This window comes from Chiloscyllium plagiosum, chromosome 29 (genome assembly GCF_004010195.1).
Source record: "Chiloscyllium plagiosum isolate BGI_BamShark_2017 chromosome 29, ASM401019v2, whole genome shotgun sequence".
Taxonomy (NCBI): Eukaryota; Metazoa; Chordata; class Chondrichthyes; order Orectolobiformes; family Hemiscylliidae; genus Chiloscyllium; species Chiloscyllium plagiosum.
The window spans coordinates 30,528,277-30,554,060 of NC_057738.1; the positions used below are offsets into that span (position 1 = coordinate 30,528,277).

At 40.1% G+C, this 25,784-nt stretch overlaps 1 protein-coding gene across 1 annotated transcript in view; it reads right to left on the reverse strand.

Annotated features, from left to right (window-relative positions):
* Positions 1-25,784, reverse strand: part of gmds (GDP-mannose 4,6-dehydratase) — a 652,848-nt gene that overhangs the window by 546,619 nt on the left and 80,445 nt on the right. The window contains exon 2 of the mRNA XM_043719391.1: positions 1,294-1,338. Within this exon, the coding sequence (XP_043575326.1) occupies positions 1,294-1,338 (45 nt within the window). The remainder of the gene's footprint in view (positions 1-1,293; positions 1,339-25,784) is intronic.

The window sequence follows — 25,784 nt, forward strand, 5'->3', positions numbered from 1 at the left end:
TCCCGACCTCTCCGCCCCCACCCCCTCTCCGGCCTATCACCCTCACCATAACCTCCTTCGACCTACCGTATTCCCAACCCCCCTCCCGCAAGTCCCTCCTCCCTACTTTTTATCTTAGCCTGCTTGGCACACCCTCCTCATTCCTGAAGAAGGGCTGTTCCTTTGATGCTGCCTGACCTGCTGCGCTTTTCCAGCAACACATTTTTAAGCTCTGCTCTCCAGCATCTGCAGTCCTCACTTTCTCCTCATACTTACCTCACCCTAAGTAACACCTTCCTGATCACAGACCAATTTTGAATTAACTAGTCTGAGGGGTTTAACCATTTTCTGGAGCCAAGGATCCATGTAACGTTCACTTTCCCTGATGTGGTCTAATGTCTGCAACTTGCAGCCAAAGTTCCTCGAGGTGTAAACACGTACTAGAGATGTCTCTCTCTGGATCATATTGTTACCCAGCACCTTCCACATGTTGTAACAGCAACACATCACCCATGCTGCCATCACTATTATATTGGTATAATTTGTAATTTTATTACTCAAGAATCCACCATGCTTTTGAGACTTAACTGTAATGCTAACATTTTAAACCAAAAATAATCATCAGTATCAATCTAATACCAAAGGAGTTTATTTTTTAAGGAAGAGAGAAGAAAACACTGGATAAATAACCACAAATTAAAAACATTACATTTACATTAGAAACAGAAATATTTACCAATTCTACTCACCTTCTTTCTTTGCACTCACATAATGCTATGGTTTGTGATGTTACTCGGCCGCCAGTCTCACTATGAGTAAATTACTCAATCTTTTATCCTGTTATCCTCTCCTTTATCCTCTCCTACTCAACACAGTTTATTTTTTCTGTAGTGAACCTTAGTTAAAACATCTCTCCCACCCACTTTGCAATGAATTTCCAATTTTGTGTTCTCACTTGGCCTTAGTTTTGCTCTGCTGACATCTTATGCATACCAACCGTACTCCTTAAGGTGCCTTTGGGAGGTTTAAAGTCCCCTTTGGGATTGTCAAAAGTAGATACAAGTGCACATTAATGTGCATAAACTTACTGGAACTGTCAACTTCACTAGAATGCAAAGGTAATTGGAACTGTGAAATGGAAGCTAAAGGTATCAAAACGTATGGGAAGAGAGCAGAAGCATGGCATTGAGGTAGAGGATAGGCTGTGATCATGCTGAGTGGCAGAGCTCCTATTTTCTATGTTACTATATTATAGCAATATAAGAAACAGGATAAAAGCAGTCAAAACAGGAGGCTAAGTCTTCATTCTCTCACCTGATAACCCTTCTGCAAAAGGAATTCTGCCAAATAGGAGCCATCCTAAAGAAGATGAAAAAAAACAAAGGTAAGAAATTTGGAATTTTATTCAAAATCATGATTAATTAAAAGTTAAGATATTTTTCATGTTGAAATAATCCAAAAAGTAAAATTAACCCAGGGGTTGTGTTGTACTAATACACAGACGATCGACCAATCAAGCTGCCTTACTGTGGGACCTAGAGTGGGATCTAGAAATACTCACATGCCCCTCTGTCCACATTGCCAGAATTCACTTAAGTTCTTTGCATTTAGCTGAGCGCGCTGTGGTCCCATGGGGAAAGTATATACATTCCAATACACACACACAAAATACATTCCTGGCCTTGTTTTTAAATCCCATACCTGACAAACAGGAAAAATCCAGAAGAGGGAATAAAATCATTGTGTAAGGGCTTCAGGACTCTGGGACAACCCTTGCAATTATGTCACAGAGCTACATCTCATTGTGCATAAATGGCACAATGTGGGTGGAGTTAAAAAAGCTAGAAGGAACTCTCTGGACGGAATACTAGAATGAGATTTTCTGGAAGAATTACAGAGAGCACAAGGACATGAACACATAAGGAAGATAAATTTGTCCTTCCTTAATGTAACTATAAGACCAAAATCTGGCATGTCTACAACTGTGTGTTTAACCATATTTAGTATTAATACATAATAAATAGTGTTCTTCAAAATCTAACCCTGAAGACAGTTGCTGACTTTAACTTCTCCTTGAGTAACTGGGCTCCAATGCAAACTCAAAGAGAGTAATTTAACCACCTACTAAAAAAAAATAGAAGCAGTGATCCTCAAACCAGCATTATTAATCATGGTATCATGGCTCCAAAATCTTCCTCTCCCACTAGTAAGAGGCAGAAGTATACTTGATATAGTAAACTGGGGTCCTTCTGCACAGTTAGGATTCCAATGTTATTTTAATTGGTAAAACACAAGGAACATGGAACTTGGAAATACTACCCGAGAACCCTGATGAGTTTGGGTTTAGTCCAGACAGCATATCAGATATAAAGTGCCACAATGTCAACAGAATTGCAAAGGTGGTCTTTCAGAGTTGCACAGGCTGTGATTTTTCTTATCAATGATTTGTATTTTGAGATTTTAGCAACTTGTTCATAAAGGTGGAAGAGTTTGATGGCCTCACCAATCATACGAGACAACTCTGTAGCCACAGCAGCATCAGTGCTGGAAATACTGACAGTCCAATCATGCCAAGAATCCCAGGTAAAGCCAGAGGTGGAGATCATTCTGGGGCTTGTGAGGGTGAGGCGGGGAGAGGGGGAATGACTCTGGGGTGAGAGATGTGATTCAAATAGGCCCAGAAGGCCAACAATGATTGATCCATGTTCTCCCACTCTTTGCCTGATACCAGGCCATGAGGCCTGCTAGGCTTTCCCATCAAAAGGGCCATCTGTGACTTCTCAGCTGTTGAATCAATTTGTGGAAATATGCAAACATAGCAGGAAAATCTCAGACTATGGCTCACATGTCACATCCATGCAGCACAAGTGCTGAATAATTACCATATTTGACAAGAGAGAATCTAACTATAATATATAGCTATATTCATTAGCATTGCCATCACTGATTTCCCACACTATCAACATACTGGGGGCTTACCATTGATCAGTTTGGCTACCAAGGACAAGAGTGAGGCTGTAAATGCTGAGGTGAATAACTCACCTCCTGATTCCTCAAAGTCTGTCTACCATCTACAAGGCATAAATCAGAGCTGGAATGAAATACTATCCTTCACTTGCTTGCTTTTACAATACTCAAGAAGTTCAACATCATCCAGAATAAATCAAATAAAATGTTATGATAAAAAGAGTCATGTCGCACACGAAACATTAATTCTCAGTCTCCACTGATGCTGTCGGACCACTGAGTTTCTCCAGCACTTTCTGTTTTTATTTACTATTCTGAACAAAGCAGTCCATTTGGTGTTCACCAACTTAAACATTCACTGAAACACAGTAGGAATGGTGTACTAGATGTAACTCACCAAGTCTCCTTTGACAGCATCTCCAAGCCCATAATTTGTAACACAGGAGAGGGCAAAAGGTGGATGGGAACACCCCCACTTGCAGTCTCCCTTCAAGCCAAACACCACCCATCATCAAACTATATCACTATTCTTTCACTGCAGGATCAAAGTCTGGAAGCTCACTTTCCAGCAGTAGTGTGTGGGTGTCCCTGCGTACGATGAAGTGGTCCAAAAAGATGGCTCATCTTCCCTACGGTAATTCGGGATGCACAATAAATGTTGACATTGCCAGTGAAACCCACATTTCCCACGGAAGAATAAAAAATACTCATGAGCATCAATTGACCCAAGGGCTAGTGAGCTGCCCAATACCTCCTCAGTCATTGATAAAATTTTAGATAGGTTTGGGGAGGGCAGAGCAACCTGTTGGATTTTACACACCCCTCTTCCTTCAAATCTGGAATATAAAATCCAACTCAAGGTAAACCAAAGATTAAGCAACAGGGAAGAATAGTTGAAATTATTGTGCTTGGTACTAATATTAATGTAGCAACTATCATTCAAATAACCAGTTGCTTGAAGCAGGACAGTCTTGAGAATAGAAGGTAGTCAGTCCTAAGGCAGTAGCTTTGACTTCTCCTGACTGAGACTGCTTACTACACAGTTACTCATTATCAGTGGCCAAAACAGGGAACATTAGTACAGGATATTGAAATGCAAGCCAGAAGCCTGTCTTTTATCTTGGAACAAACATGAGAGCAAGTTATCAAGCTCCCCCTTCAAAAGCAGGAGGATCTGCACGATGACTGTCTGAAGGCTTGTTTCCCTTTGGTTATCAAGATGTACAACCGAACTCTCCAGCCAGCCGTGTAAGCTGGCTGAAGATATCAAGTTGTAAAAAACACAGTCTCAATAATGGACCAGGAAAGGCACACAGGGACTTTCCACCAGTGATATACAATTATTCAGATTTGAGCACTGACTGAATGCAGCCTTCCTTAAAGAGATATTCTGGTGCTTTTAATGCTGAATTGAATTCTTGCCTGAGATTGTATCATGCAGATGAGCAAAGCATCAGTAGCTGTGTCACTTAACTTTTTGTAGATAAGACCGGTTCATTAAAAAATATCTAGGCATTTCATGTTTCCTGCAGACTCTCATGCTCCATCCCTGCCTCATGCTTACTGTATATGCTTCAGTAATGGTCAATCTCACATAAATTTTATGTACAGGTCAATACTGCTTTTATCCAAAAAGTACCAACTTATTGTACTTGCTGATGTCAATCTACTGTAGGTAGATGTTCAACTCTATGTGCCTGGTCATATAAACACATGACACCAAGGCTCCCACCTTACTGCTGCGTGCTGCATTCCTCCCAATCCCACCATCTATTCTGGTAACATGGTATCAACAAAGACTGGCAGTAGCACAACCCAGTTCATGTTGTTGAGATTACAGAGCAAACAAATAATTTTGCAACATCTAGAGAAATTGAATATTGGAGCAAAACATTTGAAACTCTCTCCAGAGTTTAGGCAGGGGTCTAAGAATAAAAGTACAGAGTGAAGAATAGCAAGTGGTCGTAGGTAGAAGATAAAGTTGCAAAATATGCCAAGGAAAATCACAGTGGACTCTCAGTTTCTTGAGCAATAATCCAAACTTTCATCCTAAAGCAAGGAAACAAATTAGACATTGCAAATTTCAAACCAGCCCAAGGTGGAATACCAGGTTTGTGAAAATAAACAATCTTATAATGTGATAAAAGACCAAGATATCACAGTCTCCTGGTAGAACTTGCTGATAGGATTATCACATTTCAGCAGCTTCTAATCAAACATCAACAAAAGACTGAATACAAATGGTCATATATTAGGAACATTGATGAGACTCCCAGGTGGCACAGTGGTTAGCACTGCTGCCTCACGGCACCAGAGACCTGGGTTCAATTCCCGCCTCAGGCAACTGTCTTTGTGGAGTTTGCACGTTCTCCCAGTGTCTGTGTGGGTTTCCTCCGGGTGCTCCAGTGTCCTCCTACAGTCCAAAAATGTGCAGGGTAGGTGAATTGGCCGTGCTAAATTGCCCGTATCGTTAAGGTGTAGGGGAATGGGTCTGCGTGGGTTGCTCTTCGGAGGGTCGGTGTGGACTTGTTGGGCCGAAGGGCCTGTTTCCACAATGTAAGTAATCTAATCTAATGTCGATCTGTTCAATGATTGTCTGATGGGATAAAGATTAATTCAATGGTGACGTTAAAGAGAAAATCCTCCCAAAACAGCAATTCCCAAAAGGAATAATTGTCCAAGTTCACAATAAAGAATGTAGGATGATGGTGTTGGAATGTAGCTGAGGAAAGTTTGGGACTTCTGCCTAAGGTATTATGCAAAGAGGTCTTTTCATCTGGAACATGTTCAGATCACACCTTGTCGATGATGTTGTTGGTGAAGTTAGATCATAAAACAACAATATTGCAATGGTTCTTGGTGCTCTACCAAGCCTTGTTCAAGCACTGGATGTCTCTCAGAAACAGCCCTGCAAAAATGGAATGAAAAAAATGTGGAATAACTGGGTCATCAGAAGAAGGGAGACAGCGATTGTGGGGGGCAGCATACAAGCTCTGATCTTATCAATCTTGTTTGGGTTGCAGAGGTCTGGGATGAAATCAGAAGAGATAGTCAGCAAATCATTCAAGAAATGTGGGATAACCAATGTATCTGATGGCACAGATGATGATTATTTGGAGAATGATATGGCTGCTCACAAAAAGAATGCTGATGAAGATGACATTGACGACCCATACAATGTAATGCTCCGTCCTACTATATTGGAAGTTTTTCTGTACTATGAGAAAAGCTGGTGAAATTGTTTCCTTGGCATTTAGTTTCAATGAATTTGGTTAATTTAGTGAATTTGCTTTTCAGAAATTAATGTGTGAGATTACTTATTTACTCATTTGCACCACATTGGAGTGTGGGGTTGGCAGGAATAGTCTGTAGTGTGGCAGCTATGATAGCAAGACACTGAGAGAAGATTGATTTCAACCCCTACAAAGTGTGTAAAATTCCACTCCATTTTTTTGGCTAAAAATGTAGTCTTAGAAACTAAACTTTACATGAGTATATATAAAATATTTGGTGATCCAATCTCAATGACATTCTTTATCTCTACCACTTCTGCCACAAACATTCTATTCCTCTTATCTTTGTGCACCCCAGCCATCCCATTGTGCCACCATTGGCAGTATTGCATTTGTCAATCAATCAAATCTTCAGGCTCCAGAATTCCCTCTATTTCTTTAAGACTGAATTTCCTGGTCACTCATCCTCATGGCTTCTCCTTTGACTCAGCATACATTCTATTCAAATTACATCTCTGAGTTGCGTTAGGAGCATTTTATGTTAATGCGTTGTATAAATGCACCTTAGATTTGTTATTCCAAATTTCCAGATAATATAATGTTTTAAAGACAAAAACATTAAATGATCAGGCATTAATTGATAGAAAAAAACAATGAACCTTGTATGAGACCTATGATGAAAAGTTTATTCAGTGTCCAAAGTCACCAAATTATTCCTTAATCACTTCAGTTCGCTGAGAATAGACAAAAGTCACTCAATTTAAGCAAGGAAATTCAACTCAAAAAGCTGTTGGACACTCAACTGCTTAAGCCTCTATCACAGGCTGCTTAAATTTTTACTACGTAACAGGTTCCAAGATTGAATTGAACATTATATACCTTCATTTTAAATCCTTCTCTAATGATATTTTTTACATCCAAAGCTTAGCTGATGCAATTGCATCTACACACTCATTTATGAAAATGATATGCTACACACATTTTCAATGGATTTTGGTGCTTGGTAGCTCTTGAAAACTTGCTACACAATCACTTATTACAACTAAACATGCAACCAAAGTTTTGTACATTTCTGAGGGTACGTTACAAAGTGACAAGATTAACTACATATAAATTAACACTGACTGTACAGCACTATGTTGTTTGGTTTACTCAAATTTGAAGTTCAGAGACCTCAAGGATCCAATTTAATAGCTCAGTCTTTTTTTTCTTAATGCTGCAAAAAGAAAAAGAAAAATTTGCCAAGTTTCCAGGCTAACAGAAGTCAGGAGTTTACAAAATGACAACTAACCCTGATGACAAAAGTCAAGTGGAAAACTGTCACATTTTAAATTAGCTAACACCAGGTTTGTTTTGTGCTGATGTTGAGTTTGTCTAAGATGATTAAAAATTCAGATTTCTCCACTCTTTATCAAGTTGAAAAAGACAGTGTATATTGCTGATGTAAGAGGGATCATAAAACAAACTTGTCAGACTCCTTCCTACAACCTTTGCTCAGACTGCTTCTCAGAGTTTCCATTTACACTGGAACATGGAGGCACAGTGCTGGCATCAACTTCCTTTTTGTTTTATTTCCTATTCTCCTACAGGAGTACTGTTTTGCAGATAGTGCAAAGGAATAGCAGAGAACAAAAGCTCCAAGCTAAATAGGCAGAACAATTCACAGAAATACATAGTGGCAACACTACTGGACCAGCAATCAAGAAGTCCATGCTAATATTCTGGGGACATGGGTTCAAATCCCATGATGATAGATGGTGAAATTTAAATTCAATAAAAATCTGGAATTTAAAATCTTAATGTAACATCTACTCGTTGTCATAAAAAAACATCTGGTTCACTAATGTCCATATCCAGTCTGGCCTGCATGTGACTCCCAACCCAAAGCGATATGGTAGGGATGGGTAATAAATGCTGGCATAGCCAGCAATGCCCCACATTCCAAATGAATTTTACAACTTCAAATGTAAAATTTGAATGTTACATATTTTAAAATGTGTAAAATATTTTAAAATTTACAATATCACTCACAACTTTGATTATGTTGCTTTCAGCCTTTCATTCAGTCCCCAAGACCTTGAGGAGTTAATGGTGGGCTTCCTTTTGGACTGTGCAGTGGTAGGGGTCATGTGTTCAAATCAGAATGATAAGCTTTGGTGAATTGGTGCAGTGTGCATCACAGGTTGTACACAATGCACTAGAGTGCCCCCTGGTGCAATGGGCAGGTGTTTCGTTTGTTAGAACGACGCCAGTCAGGTGGACTACTTTTGCCTTTATGGTATCTCAGTGACAAAAAGAAGTTTAGAGATGACACCATGGGAGAAGGAGGTCAGAGCTTAGGTGACAACAGAGTGGGACATAGCTGATGCAGCAAAGCAGGTAGTCTTGAACTTGCAGATAAAAATCTACAAGAATTTCTTACAATGAAATGAAAGGATACAGACTGACTAAGCAAAATCAAGCAGCTGAATTGGGAACAGAAATTAATTCAATGCAGCCTTTCTACCCTGGATTATCTTAGAGGAAGTGCAAGAACTGAAGGGGAGATGCTAAATGGTAATCAAATAAGGTCTGGTAGAGGTGACTCAGCTGACTATACTTAAATATGTAGGAGAATCAATGTTTCAGACCAGAGTCCTTCATCCTGATGAAGGGGTCTGGCCCGAAATGTCGATTCTCCTGTTCCTCGGATGCTGCCTGACCTGCTGTGCTTTTCCAGCAACACACTCTTGACTCTGATCTCCAGCATCTGCACACTTCACTTTCTCCCACTTAATTACGTAGGCCTCAAATATGAGTGCAAAGTACCAGGGAAAGCTGCGGAGTGAAGGAGTCTGACGTCAACAAAAGATGTAGATGGCAATTTTGCAAACCAACAAAAGTAGTAATATTCTAAAAGGTAAAAGGTTTGAGGAGATGTAGTTGGGTGTTAAGGAATATCATAAGTTAGCACAATCAGGCAAGATATATTTTTAGAAGTTGAAAGAAAAGAATGGTTGGGTTGAAGTGATCAGGTGGAATAACGATGTTAAGGAAGACGAGAATATAATGCTTCATCAGTAACCAAGACCTCAAAGATGGCAACATCTTGGGTGATAGCAAGGTCAAATGGTTGGTTATAAGAAGATAGATGTGTACGTGTGACTTGAATGTTCAGGGTGAGGCTTTATGGAGGTGAGGTCACAACAGGAATACCTAATAAAAAACCCTATAATTGAACTGCTGGATCTCTTTCAGGTTTAAAGCAGGCATTGTTTGAAAATTTCCCACTAACATCAACTTCATTGCTAAAAGCATGAATCACTCTGTGCACGGAGTAACTGAGTAAATAATTATTGCAGTAAATTCAGTATATCAATTATTCTTTGTGCCTATTATGCGTGTAGAGCACAACCTCTATCCAAAGAAAGTGCAATCAAGGTGGATGGTAAAGATTCAAGATACAAGTCATTGAGCAAATGGGTATCATTTCTTCCTATTTCACAAGCAAATTACTTGAAAGTATCATTTTATAAGCATTTAGAGGGTGTAACCAGCTCTTAAATGCACGTTAAAAAATCAATGAAAATATTTTCACATGGAATTGAATGATAGTCTAGCCATTATGGAACTAGATTGTGGAATTACACATGCCTGGACAAGAAATGTTCAGCTATCATCTAACTACTATACTTAAACACTGTCTTATTGATGGATCTTCAGCAACTTATGACCAGAGATGATAGCAGACTGGCACATTATACTGTTTGGCAACAGAAATTATTTTCAAAATGCTATCAAATTACCCAGATGTAAAAAACTTAAAAATAAATCAGAGATGAATCAACTAGTACAAAATTTAAAAATAAATCAGAGATGAATCAGTTACACTTATAATGCGAGACATTCTAAAACATCAAAAAGGGAAGAAATTTATATTTTATATATGTATGTATATATGAGTCATAGCATCACACAGCATAGAAACATGCCATTCAGCCCAACTCATCCGTGCTGACCAGACATCCTAATCTGACCAACATTTGGCCCATATCCCTCTAATCACTTCCTATGCGTATATCCATCCAGATGCCTTTTCAATGTTGCAACTGCACCTGCCTCCACCACTTACCTTGACAGCTCGTTCCATACGGGACACAACTCACTGCGTGAAAAAGTTACTCCCTAGGTCCTTTTTAAATCTTTCCCCTCTTAAACCTATGCTATCTCACAGGGAAATCAGGACGGCAAAAAGGGGACATGAGATAGCCTTGGCAAATAGAGTTAAAGAGAATCCAAAGAGATTTTATAAAGTACATTAAGGGTAAAAGAGTAACTTGGGAGAGAACAAGGTCCCTTAAAGATCAACATGGCTGTCTATTTGTAGAACCTCAGGAGATGGATGAGATACTATGTGTGTATTTTGGGTCAATATTTACTGTGGAGAAAGTCATGGAAGTGGGGGAACTTGGGAAACAAATAATGATGTATTGGAAAGAGTTCATATTAGAGAGGTGGTGGTGTTGGAGGTCTTAAACATATAAAGGTAGATAAAACCCTGGAATTTGATCAGGTGTTTGCAAGAATTTTGTGGGAGGCTAGGGAAGAGATTGCTGGGCCCCTAGCAGAGATATCAACAGCCACAGTGAGGTGCCAGAAGACTGGATGTTGGTTAATGTGGTGTCGCAATTTAAGACGGGCTTGTAAGGAAAAGCCAGGGAACTACAGACTGGTGAGCCTTATGTCAGTGGTGTATAGTTTGTTTGAGGGACAGGATTTACATGCACTCAGAAAGGCAAGGATTGATTAGGGATAATCAACATGGCTTTGTGCATGGAAAATCGTGTCACTAACTTGATTAGGTTGTTCTTGAACAGGTGACAAAGAAGATTGATGAAGGCAGAACAGAAGATGCCATCTATATGGACTTCTGCGAAGCATTCAACAAGGTTCAATATGGTAGACTGGTCAATAAGGTTAAATCATACGGATTACAAGGGAGAGGTAGCCAACTGAATACAAAATTGGCTTTAAGATAGAAGAGAGAGGGTGCTGTGTCAAGTGGTGTGCCACAAGGATTGTTGCTGGGTCTACTGCTTTTCTCATTGATTTGGTTTGGAATATGGGAGGTATGGTTAGTAAGTTTGCAGATGAAACCAAAATTGGTGGTGTAGTAGACAGTGAAGATTATCTCAGAGTACAACGGGATCTTAATCAGCTGGGCCAATGGACCAAAGAGTGGCACATGGAGTTTGATTTAAATAAATATGAGATGTTGCATTTTGATTATGCAAACTAGTGTAGGACTTATACAATTAATGGTGGTGCCCAGTGTTGCCGAACAAAGAGACCTAGGGGTGCAGGGACATAGTTCCTTGAAAGTGCAGTCGCAGATAGACAGGGTGGTGAAGGCGGTGTTTGGCATGCTTGGCTTCATTGGTCAGAAAATTGAGTACAAGAGTTTGGACATCATGCGTGGCTGTTCAGGACATTGATATGGCCATTTTTAGAATACTGCGTACTACTCTGGTCACCCTTCTATATGCAGCACATTGTTAAATATGAGAAGGTGCAGAAAAGATTTATAAGGATGTAGCTGGAACTTTGATCAAGAGGGAGGGGCTGAATAGGCTGGGAGCTTTTTTTCCCCTGGAGTGTCGGAGGCTGAGGGGTGACCTTGCAGAGGTTTATAAAATTATGAAGAGCATAGATAGAGTGAACAGCTAAGGTGTTTTATGTAAAAGCAGACCTGGAACAATTTGTGACAGAGAACATAAAGTACTGAGAAATTACTCATGATTTGGATCTAAGAATGCCTTCTACTATTTTCCTCAATCTGCTCCTATCACTGCGATTCCTTAAAATATTCAATCCTTGCTGTGTCCAGTAAGGCTTTCTGCATTAACTTCGTTGAGAGGTTTTTTAATATACGAGCTAACCCATAGGGAACAACAGGGTCAAATCCAATCCTAACCTCACCCAGTCATTCTTGCCTACTTCAAACAGGGGAACAGATGGGTACTAATCCGTACTCTGAAATTATTTGCCCAAATCAGTTCAGAGGCTTCGAACCAAACCATTAAGCTTACACAGAGAACTGCTCAAAGGAGTTGAGACCCCAAGTGAGAATGTGAGCTGATATTTTGTGGTATTGAGCTCTGATGCAGCAATGCCCATGCAGAACACTGTCCAACTCCTCTCCCACTCTTGTAGGTCATTCCAGTCCCATATCCTGCTCCAATTTATCTTCTCACTCTACCCTGCCCCTCCCCATTCCATTTGACAATTCTCACCATGGGGTTACAACGATTTTCAAACCTTGAATGGGGTCACAGTGGGAAAGTATTTGGGAAGCATTGCTTTGACAGCATCCCAGCAAAACTTTATTAATTCCCCATGAACTGAGGATCATACCTGGGATTTTTAAAATTTGGTTCAGATACTGAAATGTTGATCTGCTATTAGGAAGGAAAGAAAACCACATTTTAAATATTAACATTTTCCATGCATTTTGAAAACAAACAAGTTGAGGAACAGCTCTACTTCCACACAAACATAAATTAAAACTGAAATTCTAGAATTGACGCCATAGGATGGAATCTAAAAGGCTTCTATTGACTAGTTTCAGGTGATAGTATATATTAGTTATTAAAGGCAAAGTAACAGGAAGCTAACCATCAACTGTCTTTCCAAGGATTGGGAAGCAATTACTGTGCGATGAAAACCATTAGTTCTGAACTTGCTTTGCATGTGTTAACTTGATATATTATCTGAGATTCTGTAGTGCTATTCACCTGTTATAATGCACAGTTCCAGAAACAAAACACAGATTCCATGAAGCAAAGTTCTGGCTAAAATGGACAGTTCATACGAGGTCCCTTGCACAAAGACAAAGGAAAAAAACCTAGCAGCTCCACAGACGTGTTGACAATAGATGCCATGACTATATTCTTTCTAAGCACTATATATCATGCACATGAGGTTGCAGCCAAGTCAAAAATTGTAGGCTGTGAATGGAACTTACACTGAGATATTGTGGCTTATCTAATGTAATCTGAACTGCAACCTCCACTCTGTTTCCCTTAGATTACATTAAGGGACAGGAAGGGACTAGAGGAGCTGAGGAACTCCACTTTAGGCAGACCTTCCATGAAATTGGCATCTGATAAAGAAGCCCAAAATTGGATCAAATCCAACCAAGGACTGAACTTCCACAATTTGTACTTGAGAGTAATTAAAAGTTGGGTGGATGTCCTGTGTTACAAAACCTTATGACACAGAGTCTACCACTTACTCTCCAGCACTCCACCTAAACAACTCCCACAATATTTGAAAGGAAGCATCTTACTTCCTCAATTTCAGCCTAGTGTATGGCAGTTTGATTGCATTAAGCTACCTGCGTCTAAATTGAATAGACTATGCCACACTTCTGTTCAAAACAGAGTTGAAAATGCCAAGTTTGCAATGGTATTCAATCCCTGTCATCAGGAATAAATCTGTTATCTGCATCATGCAAACACATAATTTGCAATTAAGTTTGAATACTGTCACGAAACTGGCAATGTTTCGAGATTCTCACAATTAGTACAACTACTAAAAGATTATTCCACCTATTTGCAACCAGGCTAACAGTAAGTTTATATGACTTGACATATAATTGAGAATGGTTATTGCAGAAAAGGCAGCTGTTCAGCTTATCCTCGGCTGTCGACAAGAGTGGTTTAGATTTACACTTCCACCCTGTCCCATAGTCTGGCAACTTCTTTCCCCTTCAGGTGTTAATCACATTTAATTGACTCCGCTTTTGCCTTCTTTTGAGTCTTGCACTTGCCATATAAAAATATGCTTTCTCATGTTGTCTGTGTTTTTTTTTTCTCTACTCAACTATTAAGTTTCTATGAATAATTACATGTAGCACCTTTAACACCAAAAAACATTCTGAAAATTTTACAGATGGAAAAAAATATGAAAAGGAATGGCAGCTTTTTAAAAATTCATTCATGGGAAATGGACTTTGCTGCCCATTTTTTGTCCATCCCTAGTTGCCCTGGAGACAGTGGTAATGAACTGCCTTCTTCAATCACTGTAGTCCTTCACATGTCGAGGCACCACAATATTGTTAGGAAGAGATTCTGGATTTTAAAGGGGTGGAACAGAAGAGCAGTTTAGAAGAAAATCCTAGAAACAGAGCAGAGGTGGCTCAATGCTCTGCCACCAAACAACGTGAAGGATACAAAGAAGGCCGAATTGAAGAACTAACTGGTGGCGGAGAGTTCAAATAGCTGCAGGAAGCTTCAGATGTGTCTTGGAACAACGATATGGAGAGTTTTAAAAATACAATGATATTAAACTACGTGGAGGCACTGGACCAGCACAGCTCAATGACAAAGTGTTTGATGAATGAAATTTGATACAGCAGAAGATAGGGGCATCTGATGTTTGGTCAGATTGGAGTTCAAAGACATTGGGGATGCCAGAAAACTGAATTTTCAAAAATATGAGCAGGAAGGTGCACAAATTCTTGCCATTAGAAGAAGCAAGATGGGCAAGGTGAAAAGCAAACATTGCTAGTCTTGAATATGTGGATTAAAGAAACTAGATTAAGAAAATGTAAAAAGTGAGCATTTCAATGCATTTTTGTTTTCTGATTATCTCAATGTGACTGCCTGCTAACCCTGCTTGGCAACAGTGAGTATTGCAGATGCCAGAGATCAGAGTCAAGATTAGAGTGGTGCTGGAAAAGCACAGCAGGTCAGGCAACATCCGAGGAGCAGGAAAATTGACGTTTCAGGTAAAAGCCTTTCATCAGGAATGAGGCAGGGAGCCTCAGGAGTGACAGATAACTGGGAGGGAGGTGGGGCTGAGGAAAGGTAGCTGAGAGTGCAATAGGTGGGGGTAAAGGTGATAGGTCGGAGAGAAGGATGGAGAGGATAGGTGGAAGGGAAGATTGACAGGTGGGACAAATCATGAGGTCGGCGCTGAGCTGGAAGGTTGGAACTGGGATAAGGTGGGGGGAGGCGAAATGAGGAAACTGGTGAAGTCCACAATGATGCCATGAGGTTGAAGGTCCCGAGGCGGAAGATGAGGCATTCTTCCTCCAGGCGTCGGGTGGTAAGCGAGTGGTGATGGAGGAGGCTCAGGACCTGCATGTACTCGGCACAGTGGGAGAGGGAGTTGAAATGTTCAGCCACGGGGCGGTGGGGTTCACTGGTTTGGGGGTTGGCCCTCCTGGCACCTTTCCCTGCCACTACAGGAACTGCAAAACCTGCACCCACACCTACACCCAAGGACGCAAAGGTGCCTTCCACATCCAAAGTTTCGCCTGCACTTCCACACGTCATTTACTGTATTCGTTGCTCCCGATGCCATCTCCTCTACATTGGGGAGACTGGATGCCTACTCGCAGAGCACTTCAGAGAACATCTCCGGGACACCTGCACCAATCAACCTCACCGCCCCGTAGCTGAACATTTCAACTCCCCTCCCACTGTGCAGAGTACATGCAAGTTCTGGGCCTCCCCCATCGCCACTCCCTTACCACTCGGTGCCTGGAGGAAGAACGCCTCATCTTCCGCCTCGGGACCCTTCAACCCCATGGCATTAACGCTGACTTCACGAGTTTCATTTCCTCTCCCCACCCCATCTTACCCCAGTTCTAAACTTCCAGCTCAGCACTGTCCTCATGACCTGTCCCACCTGTCAATCTTCCTTCCCAACTATTCACTCCACCCTCCTCTCTGACCTATCACCTTTACCCCCACCTCCATCCACGTACTGCACACTCAGCCACCTTCCCTCCAGCCCCACACCCCTCTCATTTATCTTTCCACCCCTGAGGCTCCCAGCCTCACTCCTCATGAAAGGCTTTTACCTAAATTGTTGATTTTCCTCCTCCTCGGATGCTGCCTGACCTGCTGTGCTTTTCCAGCACCACTCTAATCTCTGCTAACCCTGCTTGATGACATTACTGTTGCTGGATACCTGAAGATTCTCTTGATCTGACAACTGGATTCAAACTAATGCTAGTAAAATGGGAATTTACACCACAAGGATTGTTCGATCTTTGTGGTCAGCTTTCTTTGACGTCAACCACTGGTCAGTAACACAGGCTATTAGGTCTTCAGTCCCAAATACACTGAATGAGTTTTGATTATCTGAATTAGATATTCTACTGACAATTATTTGAATTTTGCTGTAGCCTTACAAGCTTTTTTCTGGATTTTGCACATCCTCTATATGGAAATATAGAAATTGGAAACATTTGACCAAGTTTTACATTTGGAAAAAGTTAGCAGTAGAAGGTTGACTTTTTTTGACAGATATGCTTGTGTGTTTTCTGATAGCTAAACAGAGATTCTTTCCAATAAAAAAAATTTATAAAGTATATTAAACTTTAAATGTAATTTGTCAAGTAGTTATTAAAAATGAATCATTACCTGCTGTAAGTCTGTCAGTAGTTATGGAAATGCTTTGTTGATTCTTTCTCAGAATAAAGCTAATTATTTAAGATGCACAGAACCAATGCTAGATACGTGAATGTTTACTAATGAGTATAACTAAATCATCTTTTATGATTTATAAATCATCTTTTAACATCTTTTCTGGATTGCCTACATATGATAAACTCCTTCTTAGAAAGAGGGCAAAAGTCTCTATAAAATACCCTCATAGTGAATGTGGAAACCAGGACCAGCAGAAACACCAACGGGAAGCTAATATAAATCCAGAGCTGTAATAATAAAATCTTGGTGTGAAGTATCAAAGCTCATATCTGCATAAATATTAAATGAGTCACTACTCAAGTATGGAAATGAGTTCAAAATTTTATCATTCAACTTAAACAAATCAGAAAAACAACCTTAATTTTAGTGTGAGTGCATTCATAAAAGTGTGTTTGCAGCAGCAGAATTTTACATAATTCTTAAATAGGAATGGAGAGCTACAATACCCAACAATGCTTTGCTGTCCTCATGAATGTTTGTTGATCAGTGCCAAGGCATTAGTTCTGAAACTACACTTTTGATACATACAGAAGAAAACTGAGAGCCCTTCTTTTATAGAGATACCCTGCAACAAATTTAACATAAGTTCTAAAATACAAATGTAGATGATGGAAAATAGGTTCTAAATTTTATTTCCATGGTCTTAACATCACAGGGACTAAAGTAAACAGAAAATTCTATTTCACTTTAACTGGAACATATTTTTCTCATTTAAGTGACCAGTCTTTATCCTTGAGTTCAGAAAGTGCTGTTCAGCTCTTCCACCTTGGATACATCACAGCTGAGCCCAATTCCCATGCACACACTTCCTTGAAGTAGTTACTGGTCATCAATTTGGACAGTAACCACTGATAATCAGCCAATTCAATAGAAAACAGATGTCCAACCTGGGATGTTTTGCTAACATAACTTGATAACATATCACGTCATGCTGATAAATCCTGTTTGAGGCATTTATCTTTCTGCTTTTGTTGATTACAATTAGTTTCATACTATCACTTCACTTCCTCACACAAAAATGTAATTTCACTTTCACAAAATACCATCATAACTAAAATGATTCCTTTCCTTTCCAGGAGGCTCCTGCACCACCACATTTAAAATCTTGTGAACAACAACAGAGGTTAAACATAGTTTAAAGTTGGCCATGGAGATAATAATTTTCATACCACAACTGAATAATGGTCCAGAAATTTACATTTTCTTTCAAGATCAGTTCTGCATTTCAGAGTAAAATGTGTGCACTGTAACAGGGGAGATTTAAAGCTTCAGCTTTACTTAAGGCATGAAAAATTCAATTTGGAAGACCTCTGAAAACTTCTATCCTACTATTCAGTCATGGGGCTAAGAATTTTCATTGCATACATGACCAACCATAATGCAAGGTTATATCTGCAGCTGCAAAATGTTTAACTAAAATCCTCATTTAAAGTTCTAAATATGACAGAAAAATAAACTGGGTGTAAATTAAAAGGACACCCAACAAGATGGAGAGAAAGAAGTGTGCATTTATATATTGCCTTGACATAAAAATTAGCCATGTCAAAGTTTTTAAAATACAGAGTTCTACAAACAGTTTTCTGCCCTGATTAGAAAGTGAAATTATTTCCTGAATTTCCAACAAGCAGAATTCATTCTAAACAAACGTAGAATATCAACTCAATCCACTCAAGTCACTACCGAAAGCTAACTGCAACTTTGAGAGACAGACATGAGGTCTTGTCCCTGTAATAAATTTTGAATTGCAAAGTTACCACTTAGATTTTTTAAAATCCTCTATAAATACCCACACAGATAAAATCAGAAATATGACAGCTAATATTTTTAGGACATTTCAACACTTGAAAAAATTGAAACAGTATGTATTTGATTATGACTTAGAACTATTATTTTAAGCTGCGTATGTCCACAGGTTCAAACCTGCCACCTGGCCCCATTCATAGCTGTAAAATTAAACCCTCATAAATGATTTTTTCTCCCAATAAAACCACTTCTACCAGCATACACAAACACAGGAGCTTTTTTTATTCTTCAGTAGCCTATAATCTTTATTTTTTCATTTTACTGGATATGGAAAATATTAAACACAAAGTATTATCATGCGGGGCACTGGTATTTTCAAAGGAAACTTCTTAATGTTCAGAGTTTTGAGTCCATGTGTATGTTTATATACACAAATTTGCTTAAATGATCTGTCCCAATGTTTTTATTTTGGTTATGACACACCAATAAGTAAATAAATTAGTCAACAAAACAAACTTTATGTGTGCTAGAAAACTATTATTGTTTAATTTTTTTTGATAATGTTTAGTTGAGGATCATTGTTTCTGACACTTCAGACTTGAGACATAAATAGTCAATTTAAGAAACTCAGCATTGCTTATACCTTCAATCATAGCAGCACTGACCACACAATTGCCCAGGTTGTTTTTAAATACTAAAATCAGCTGCACAATGTTTTGAACTTCATGGTAATTTATTGTCCAATTTTGTAATAAAGTTTAACTTCCTTGTAGGTTGTAGATAAGCATTAAGTGCTATTCCAATCAGTAGAGGAATTCCAACTGAACATTACAGTGTATTAGTTTATATTTATTTAAAATAAAAATTCAGCAATTTACGTGGTGCAGAAGTTTCAAAATACTAGGCTGAATGTGTGGGTCCTGCTACAGCAAGCATGATGGCAAGAGGAGTTGGAAAGAATAACAGAAGAATGTACAATTACTGGGAAAGCAGGAAGGGCCTGACACTGAATTCCCTCTCACTAGCAGCAGGATGCAACTAGGCTCATCAATGAACGACTTAAAGTTGACTATACATGAGCCCACTGGGATTTAATGGCGGGGGGGGGGCTCCGAGTTTTAAGTAAAACTTGCACAGGTTTCCCATGGATCCCAAAGACTGCCAGCTGCCTTGCAAGGGAGGTCACTCATTATCGGCACAGTACCTCATCAAGCAGCTCTGCATTGGGAAGGGAGGGAACATTAAAAGTCATTTGCCAGTAACTCCCTACTCAGAATCGCACCTCCCCCCTCCCCCTCCCACACCACTTAGCTTTCTTCAGAGATCCAGTGATGATGTGTGATGAAGGGCACAGCACAGTACAGACAGCAGTCATTGCTGCTTCAGGTTCACAGTTCCTTGAAAGTAGAGTTGCAGGTAGATGATGAAGAAGGCATTTAGTATGCTTTCCTTTATTGGTCAGAGCATTGAGTATAGGAGTTGGGGGGTCATGTTGTGGCTGTACAGGACATCAGTTTGGCCACTTTTAGACTATTGTGTGCAATTCTGGTCTCCCTCCTATAGGAAGGGTGTTGTGAAACTTGAAAGGGTTCAGAAAAGATTTACAAGGATGTTGCCAGGGTTGGAGGGTTTGAGTTAGAGGCTGAGGCTAAATAGGATGGGACCGTTTTCCCTGGAGCGCCGGAGGCTGAAGGGAGACCTTATGGAGGCTTATAAAATCATGAAGGGCATGGATAGGGTAAATAGACAAGGTCTTTTCACTGGGTTGGGGTGTCCAGAACTAGACGACATAGGTTTAGGATGAGAGGGGGATAGATTTGAAAGGGACCTAAGTGGCAACTTTTTCACGAAGAGGGTGATGTGTCGATGGAATGAGTTGCCAAAGGAATGGTGGGGCTGGTATAATCACAACATTTAAAAGGCACCTGGATGGGTATTTGAATAGGAAGGGTTTAGAGGGATATGGGCCTAGTGCTGGTAAATGTGACTAGATTAATTTAGGATATCTGGATAAGTTGGACCGTGCTGTACATCTCTATGACTGTAGTGGTGCTACCAGCAATGGAGATCTGATAATCTCTGATAATCTCTTATGATGGGATTTTGAAAATATTTGATAATGGGATATGGTGTAACTGGCAAGAATTTATTGCCCATTTCTAATTGCCCTGTAGAAGGTGAGTGCCAAGCTACCTTCTTGAAATGCTGCAACTCATTTAGAGTATTTAGACCTCGAGTACTGTTAGGAAGATAGAGTTCCCAGGATTTTCAGCGAGCAACAGTGAAGTAGCATCAACATAGTCCCAGGTCATGATGGTACATGACTTGGGAGGGACCTTTAAGGTGGTAGTGTTCGCTTGCATCTGCTGTCCTTGTCCGTCTAGATGATAGGATTGTATGATGGGAAGATGCTATCAAAGGAGCATTGGTGTGTTACTCCAGTGCATCTTGTAGGTGATACACATTGCTGTCATTGTGCATCAGTGGTGAAGGGAATGCTATTCGAATACTCCTGAGGCCTTGATCACATGAAAAGCCCCACATTGGCTGGTTTAGTGCCTGATTACACATAGATTGTATAAGGACTTTCACCAGTTCTCCAACCTGTGGGGTTACAAGAACAATGTCACAGGAACTAAATTCCACATGGTGATACTGGCTATGTTACTAGGTCAACCCCAGCAAAATTGCAAATGCCTCTAATTTGCAGAAGAGTTATGAATAATATCCACTCACAAGATGATCAAACACAGTTGAAAACTTCTCTGGAACCTACAAAGCATTTAGAGGAAACATGGACTTAAACTCCAGCACATGAGTAATTTGTATTTCATTGCATGAATGTTCTGGACTAGTTCAGTTGGAATTTTCCCTTCCATATCAGGACAGAATGTAGATGTGGCAGAATGGTAGCCAGATCAGGGGGCAGTCAGGTGATGGGGAATTACTGACTGCTGATGGGTGGGGGTACTAAAGTGGTGGAGGGATCGAGATGAGGTTGTAGTTGTGGAGCTGGATATGGCTGGCTGGCAGACAGTAGGGTCAGCGGTCCCAGAGTTTTAGGAGTTGTGTTTGATGTGTAGTCAGTGATCGGAAGGGAGTAGTCAAACGCTTTCTGGATTAGCTGGCTCAGGACAGCATGATAGTCTGGTGGTAAGCATGCAAGATTTACTGTGATCGTTGGGGGATGGGGTCAGGTGTTTGGGAAATAACAAAGTGCTCAGTGAGACAATTTGGCAGTCAAAGGGATAGTCAGGTATGGTTAGAGGTATAATCAGGAAGTTGAGAGGCCCTAAGACTGCTCAAGGGGAACCCAAAGCAAATGGCGATTCAGTTGTACAGTTACTGAGGAAAGAGAACTATTTTTAAAATCTGTCTATCATGTCTAACGGTGACTATCCTGGACTGAACTCTGCCAAGTCTACAAGTTTAAGTCACGGTTAAAAACCATTTTGAAGGATTCCAAATGCAGGCTAATTGCCCATCAGAAGTTTGCAACATCCTGGGAAAATCCTGCATAGTCTGTACATCGGAAGGTCTGAGGGTTCCACGTGCATCTTTGGGGGTACATCTGGTCTCTCCCAATTTGGAGACCAGAAGATATGTCCAAGATTTTCCATTTGACTAGCTCCCAATCATACCCAAACCTCTGGAGAGATACAAAATGCAGTTTGGTTTTGTTAGGTATTGAGAAGGAAAAGTAAGCAAACCAAGTCAGGTCAACCTAATCCAATCTGTTAGGTAACAGTCTTTTAAACAAAGAGGCCAAAAACAGGATCACATTAAATAAAGGCACAATTTAATATTAAGTAGGCATATTACTGGTCAGAAAGTGAAGCCAATTGACCTTTGATATTTGCTTCATTTATTCAAATGAACATGCTATCTATGTGTTACTGACATGTTCTTATTTATGGTCTTCCTATTACTGACATAAAAACAAAATCTCTCTTTGGGATGCTGACTTACTATGTGAGATTCCTCCATCCTGGCCCCCGTGTCACTTGCCTCAGCTCCCAGGAAAAGTGAGGACATTTTCTCAAGGTCAGCTTATGGCCTGACAACTGAGAAAGTTAAATGACATTTCACATTTCATAATGGTTTCTGCTCCATTATGCCACTGCAAAATATAATGAATCTGCCTTTTGATAAGCTTAGTTGCAGATAGTTACCTTAAACCTGTTGATTACTGAAACACGGTATTCCTATTTTTTTCTGAGAGAAGTTCAACCTGTACAAATAGAAATGGCAATGCATCCTTGAAGGCTTCCCCTTCAAGAAACCAAGTCTTTTTGGAGTCCAATAGCTCAACTTTGCAACATTCTAATTTTCAGACAGACCATCAGTTCATCAGAGAATTCAGTGGCAACCAGCAAAGATTAGCATAAAATAATGCAACTGGAAACAAATTTAATTTTAAAATATCCTCTGAAAATCCAGCAGATTGTGGTAAAAATAACTGAGCAGTACTAACCACATACATTTCAGGGTCAATTCTCAGTCTCACTAAAGCAGCAATAGTGGACATCTGGGTTATGTCAGAATGCGTGTACCTAATTTGTTGTTCAGCAATCTTTGCTGGAAATGTGCACGTTTGCACCTTAGTCGAGGACACCTGAAAGTTCACAGCCTAGTCCCACGCATCGACAAGGTCAAATAATTAGCAATGTTCTAATTAGATAAATTAACAAAGATCAATCTGTATCTATGGAACCATATTCAGGGAGGGACAAATTAATTCAGAAGCTGGAAAACTGATTTGAAGGATACATGCAAAACAAAAATCGAAAATGGATTTTTTTTCATTTAAAATCAATGGAAAAGAAAGTTGGGTAGTTTCTACATCAGGGGACAAATCTTCTCTGCTCAAGCATGAACATGAAAATGATATTTTACATTATGTAATGAATAGATTTGGCAGATGCATTGTGTGAGTAATGGCAAGTCGCTACAACATGTATAACTACACAAAATCCCTACAACACTACCAAAATTACCAATCTGTCTGACTGACTGCTCTCAGCTCTAATAAACAATTCATATGAGGCTTCCTCATTAACAGAAAAAGAACCATATATTGTACACACTTAACTTTAACAAGAACAGTGAAAAGAATGAATTGCTAATTTATATCTGTTAAACTATATCGCTTCAAAACACCAAGCATACACACTGTCATCATTAAGATAGAGAAGAGACAGACGTTTAACATAGAATCATAGAGATGTACAGCACAGAAACAGACCTTTCAGTCCAACCCATTCATGCTGACCAGATATCCAAAATTAATCTCGTCCCTTTTGCCAGCACTTGGCCCATATCCCTCTAAACCTCTCTTATTCATATACCCACCCAGATGCCTTTCAAATGTTGTAATTATACCAGCCTCCACCACTTCCTCTGGCAATTCATTCCGTATATGCACCATCCTTTGCGTGAAAAAGTTGCCCCTTAGTTCCTGTTTAAATCTTTCCACCTTTCGCCCTAAACGTATGCCCTCCCGTTCTGAACACTCCCACCTCAGGGAAAATACCTTGTCTATTTACCCTATCCATGCCCCTCACAATTTTATAAACTTCTAAGGTCACCCCTCAGCCTCTGATGCTCCAGGGAATTCAGACCCAGCCTATTCAGCCTCTCCCTATTGTTCAAACTCTCCTATCCTGGCAACATCCTTGTACACCTTTTCTGAACCCTTTCAAATTTCACAACATCCTTCCTATATGAAGGAGACAAGAATTGCACACAATAGTCCAAAAGTGGCCGAGCCAATGTCCTGTACAGCTGCAACATGACATCCCAACTCCTATGCTCGATGCTCTGACCAATACAGGAAAGCATAACAAACACCTTTTTCATTATCCTATCTACCTGTAGGCATCACATGGCTCTGCTCCATGAGTTAAACTGATATATACAGAGTGAACAAAATTCCAAACACAAAGGTTCCGAGCACAAGGTATAAAGTTATTTTCCTCTCGTTCTTTTCAGATTTACAATGATGATACGTTGCTGTCTGTAGAGTGCCAGTCCGTCCTTTGAATTTGATGGTTGATCAAGAGATCTTGTATGAAATGTTCTTGTAAGGAATCTGATTCTGTCTTCTCTCTACATAGAGAGAGAGAGAGAGAGAGAGAGAGAAAGAAAGAAAGAGAGAGAGAGAGGTGTGAGAGAGAGAGAGACACACACACACAGACATACAGACAGACAAAGAGAGAAGGGAGAGAGGGAGATACATGCTTTCTATCTGCAGGCTCTGATGTTTCTCACACTCTACTGCTCTTGGCACTTACAGCTTTTTACCACATGCAGCTCAACCACAGGGCTGATGTCAGGTAGAATTTCCTTAACATGAAATATTGTGGTTGCTGTTCAGTCTCAAATGCTCCCTCTTACAGCTTCCAAAAATAGTATTGTATTACACTGCTCAACAATAGACAACACTTGATTTTCAAGTTACAAAAAAACTTCCTTCCATTCCAATTACAGAAGCCCAACTTCAGTTATCATTTATAGTCCCAAAAAAAAGAAAAACTTGGTCTCTTACAAAAGGTGCACAAATGTGGTGCGACGAAAAAAATTGTATCCTCGATATTGAGAAACATATTCCTGATTTTCCACTGAAATCAAAAATGGCAAATTCCGGATCTCACCATTGAGCAATGACTACCCTACTTCCCACATATGTGTCTCATTAAAATCCCAACTCATCTTATTTATCTATCACCACAAATTCTCCTCTCCTGCAACAGGACATTAAATGGCACAAATTCCTGACATTTAAATCAGAGCACGTATGTTTTGATTTATTATTGTCACGTGCACTGAGATACAATGAAATGTATTGTTTTCTATGGTAACCAGACAAAAAAAAGCCTACACAATTACAACAGAGTAATAGAACAGAATGAAGAACACAGTGTTACAGCTACAGAGAAGGTGCGAGGAAAGATAAATTCTAATATATGAGGGGTCCTTTCATATGTTTGATAACAGCGGAGAAGAAGCTGTTCTTGGATATGTTGGTATGTGTTTTCAAATGTTTGTATCTTCTGCCTGATGGAAGAGAGTATAATCAGGAGGGAGGGGTCTTTGATTATGTTGGTCCGCTTTTCCAAGGTAGCGGAAACCCGCCCCTCCAATCGCACCAGGACAGAGCCCCACTGGTCCTCACCTACCACCCCAACAACCTCCAGATACATCGTATCATCCTTCGTCATTTCCGCCACCTCCAAACGGACCCCACCACCAGGGATATATTTCCCTCCCCACCCCTATCAGCATTCCGGAAAGACCACTCCCTCCGCGACTCCCTCGTCAGGTCCACATCCCCCACCAACCCAACCTCCACTCCCGGCACCTTCCCCTGCAACCGCAAGAA